Source organism: Oryzias melastigma, linkage group LG14, assembly GCF_002922805.2.
Source record: "Oryzias melastigma strain HK-1 linkage group LG14, ASM292280v2, whole genome shotgun sequence".
NCBI lineage: Eukaryota > Metazoa > Chordata > Actinopteri > Beloniformes > Adrianichthyidae > Oryzias > Oryzias melastigma.
The window spans coordinates 15,647,949-15,651,044 of NC_050525.1; the positions used below are offsets into that span (position 1 = coordinate 15,647,949).

Sequence of the window (3,096 nt, forward strand, 5' to 3'; positions counted from 1 at the left end):
AACCAGTTCACCTTAAAAAGTACAAAGCCCCAATATTGATGGTTTATGTCCATTAATCAATCATCAACAAAATATAACCAGGAGTGAAAGTAGAATTTTTGCTATGATGTTACCTCTCAATTAGAGTTCTAATGTCTAATTTGAGCTATTTTAGGATACAAAGTGATTGGGTGCGAATCTCAAATGATACAGTAACAACCTTTCCTGGGGGACATGATTCATGGATAGGCTTGCCTGACCCACATCCTGGGATTGGCCTGAGTTTTAAGTCTCAACATGGCACAGAAATTTACAATGATTCTATCTTATCCAGAACACTTGACCTTTGTGAGGCAGCAACTTCACTTCCGCATAAAGTGAGCCATGACATCCATGGGCAATGGGAAGATAATGGTGGAGTTCTTCTCTGCTGCAATGGTGTTGAGAGTCTGCAAGTAACGAAGCTGCAGAGCTGATGGAGACTCTGCAATGACGAGGGACGCCTCCTTTAGGGCGCGGGATGCGTTCATCTCACCCTCTGCTGCAATCACCTGTGAGGAGAGTAGGGGCCACGAATTCAATGAAAAGCTATGATTTTTTACTGTGAAGGATGTTAGAACCGCTGTGTGTTGTACAAACAGACCTTTGCTCTGGCCTCTCGGGCTGCCTCTGCTTCTGCAGCCATGGCTCTCTGCAGCTGATGAGGAAGCTTAGCATCTTTTATCTCCACGCGCTCCACCTTAATTCCCCAGTTGTCTGTGGCTTCATCCAGATTGGACTGAAAAAAGTTGGAAAAATACTTATCTGAAAACTGCAATGCATGTGACAAACTTGAGCAGATTTGAAGATTTTTTTTTTTTTTTACCTGCATGCTGTGAGCAATACCTTCACGATCAGACAAGACCTCAGCGAGACTCTTGGTACCCAGGACGTTTCTGAGGGTGGTTTGTGCCAGCAGTCGGGTGGAAAAGTCAGCATTAGACACGTTGGCCACCGAAGCGATGGGGTCACTGACCCGGAAGTACACTACTCCATCCACACAAACAGTGACTGAATCTTTAGTTAGAATCTGGAGAAAGTTCAAACTAATTTATGTTTCAAGAACTTTTTAGATTGCAATGCTGCAAATAAGACATTTCTTCAGAAGTGTACCACAGTGTGCATGTACCGCTGACCTCTTGCGGTGGAATGTCAAATGAAACGGTTCGTAGATCCACTTTAACCAAGGAGTCAGTCCATGGTATAACAAAGAATATTCCTTTGAAAAAGGAAAAAGCAACAACTATTGAATGAAATAAAATAATGAAAGCCTATGAGTGACTAGAGAAAACTCTCACCTGGTCCTTTGGGTTTCTTGTCTACGATGCGGCCCAGCCTGAAGATGACGGCTCGCTCGTACTCCTGAACAATCTTAGAAGACCACAAACAGTACAACCTCAGCCCACATGCTAATTTATGCAGTATGGAAACATACAAGCCCACTCACCTTGAAACAGAACCAGATTGTAAAGGGGAAAAGTAGAACTGTGAAGAATGTAGCGAGGATGACGATAGACAGTTCAACCCTTCCCAAAGACCCTGTTCGCTCAGCTGAAAATAGAAGAAAAATCAAAACTTCATTTTGGGATATTTGTAGCAAATACTTGAGCAAAATGTAAAATTTAAAGTCCTATTAGGTGTCATGCAGCCATTTGACCCATCCCTGGGGGAGCGATGAGCTGCAGATACTCCGGAAATATGGGGGAGACACTTGGTCCCATTTTCAGTTTTTGTATGACCCAGCCTGGTTTTAACCTCGCAACCTTCAAATCTCAGGGCCGACGCTCTACCACAAGGCCACTGAGCTGGTATGCAAGTGGCAAATAATGCAATCAAAGGATGACAGTTCGAATGTAAAGCTTTGGTGTGATTTCCTGTGCTACTTGTTTCCATTTCCTGTTCACATGTTTTTTTTTTTTGGTTTTTTTTGCGTATGGAAACAAGTGTGGGTTCTTGCAACTGAAACCACAGAAGAAAAAACAGGCTAAAACTGAAAGGTGTTTTTCACAGCTTAACTGTGAGAACTTTCACAGACCAAGGTTTTAGGACAGGTAAAGTCCCAGGTTGTGAAGACCTGCACTTTTTCTTTACAAAATGCATTTTATTGAAATTCAGGAATTGTACTGAGAGCAAATAGTTCTGTTTATCATTCATTGATAATTAACAGCAGTTTGTTTGGTTTTGTTCATAATTTTTGATGTTTCCTAAATGTAGATAGAAATATAGATGCAGTTGTCACATTATTCTGTTCAGAATCTGCATGTAAAAAAATCATTATTAAACATAAGATACTCACATGACAGGATTTCATTAAACTTTTTATATCTGCGACATGGTTTCTAAGATGATGCACTTCTATTGTGTCCTACATATGTATAAACACTGAGTAAAGACATTAAACATCTTTCAATTCATGTTATTCTGAAAATAAAAGCAGGTACATTTTCCTAAATTATTAATTAAAGCTAATTTATTTATTTATTTTTCGGTCAATTTGCTGTCAAAGACAGAAGCAGTTTTTATTATAGTGAAACACCAATGTGTTACTTACAAATTAGAGCACCACTGTCCTCCTGTCTTCTCCCCTCCATCTGGTCCTCTATTTCCGTTTTTGAGCTGGTAATGTTCCTCGTAAAGAGTTTAGTAAAGTGTGCTCGATGAGAGGAAGTATCCAACCTTTTAAAGTTAGAGACCACCTCCCATGAGTCACAGGATTGGTGGGGCTTTGATTTTTAACTGAATTATTATAAATAACCAATCACTGGGGTTTTGAAACAATAAACAGGTTTTATGAAATTTCATACATTTTAGTCCACGTAGTTCTTCAATAAATCTACTTTTTCAACATTTTTTTGTATATAAACGCAGAAAAGGAATATATAATTATGTATTTTTTATTTATATTTTGAAAAATGACCCTCCCAAAGTGTTTCCCACAAGAACTCATACATACAAATAGACAAGCATAATGTATTCCTTATGGTACCTAATGTGTAGTTTATTTTCTTGCTCTTCCTTATGTGCAACACAAACCAAGATAAAGTAAATATATTAAAGTATATTGGTGATAGTTTATTG

General features: G+C 38.9%; 1 protein-coding gene across 1 annotated transcript; it reads right to left on the reverse strand.

Annotated features, from left to right (window-relative positions):
• Positions 1-6: 6 nt before the first annotated feature.
• On the reverse strand, positions 7-3,073 carry LOC112142986 (erythrocyte band 7 integral membrane protein-like). The gene is made up of 7 exons (XM_024266705.2): positions 2,570-3,073; positions 1,466-1,569; positions 1,317-1,389; positions 1,155-1,237; positions 845-1,048; positions 623-757; positions 7-530 (listed from the first exon to the last, which is right to left on the reverse strand). The coding sequence occupies exons 1-7, from the start codon at positions 2,607-2,609 to the stop codon at positions 342-344; spliced, it is 828 nt and encodes a 275-aa protein (XP_024122473.1). The 5' UTR covers positions 2,610-3,073; the 3' UTR covers positions 7-341.
• Positions 3,074-3,096: the final 23 nt, after the last annotated feature.

Bases quoted from the DNA above. Each gene is read 5' to 3' on its own strand.
- LOC112142986 (XM_024266705.2), bottom strand. From the start codon at position 2,609: ATGGAGGGGAGAAGACAGGAGGACAGTGGTGCTCTAATTT. The intron at 1,238-1,316 runs GTGAGAGTTTTC...CCTTTTTCAAAG, and splicing joins CAAGAAACCCAAAGGACCAG to GAATATTCTTTGTTATACCA. The intron at 758-844 runs GTAAAAAAAAAA...AACTTTTTTCAG, and splicing joins GTATTGCTCACAGCATGCAG to TCCAATCTGGATGAAGCCAC.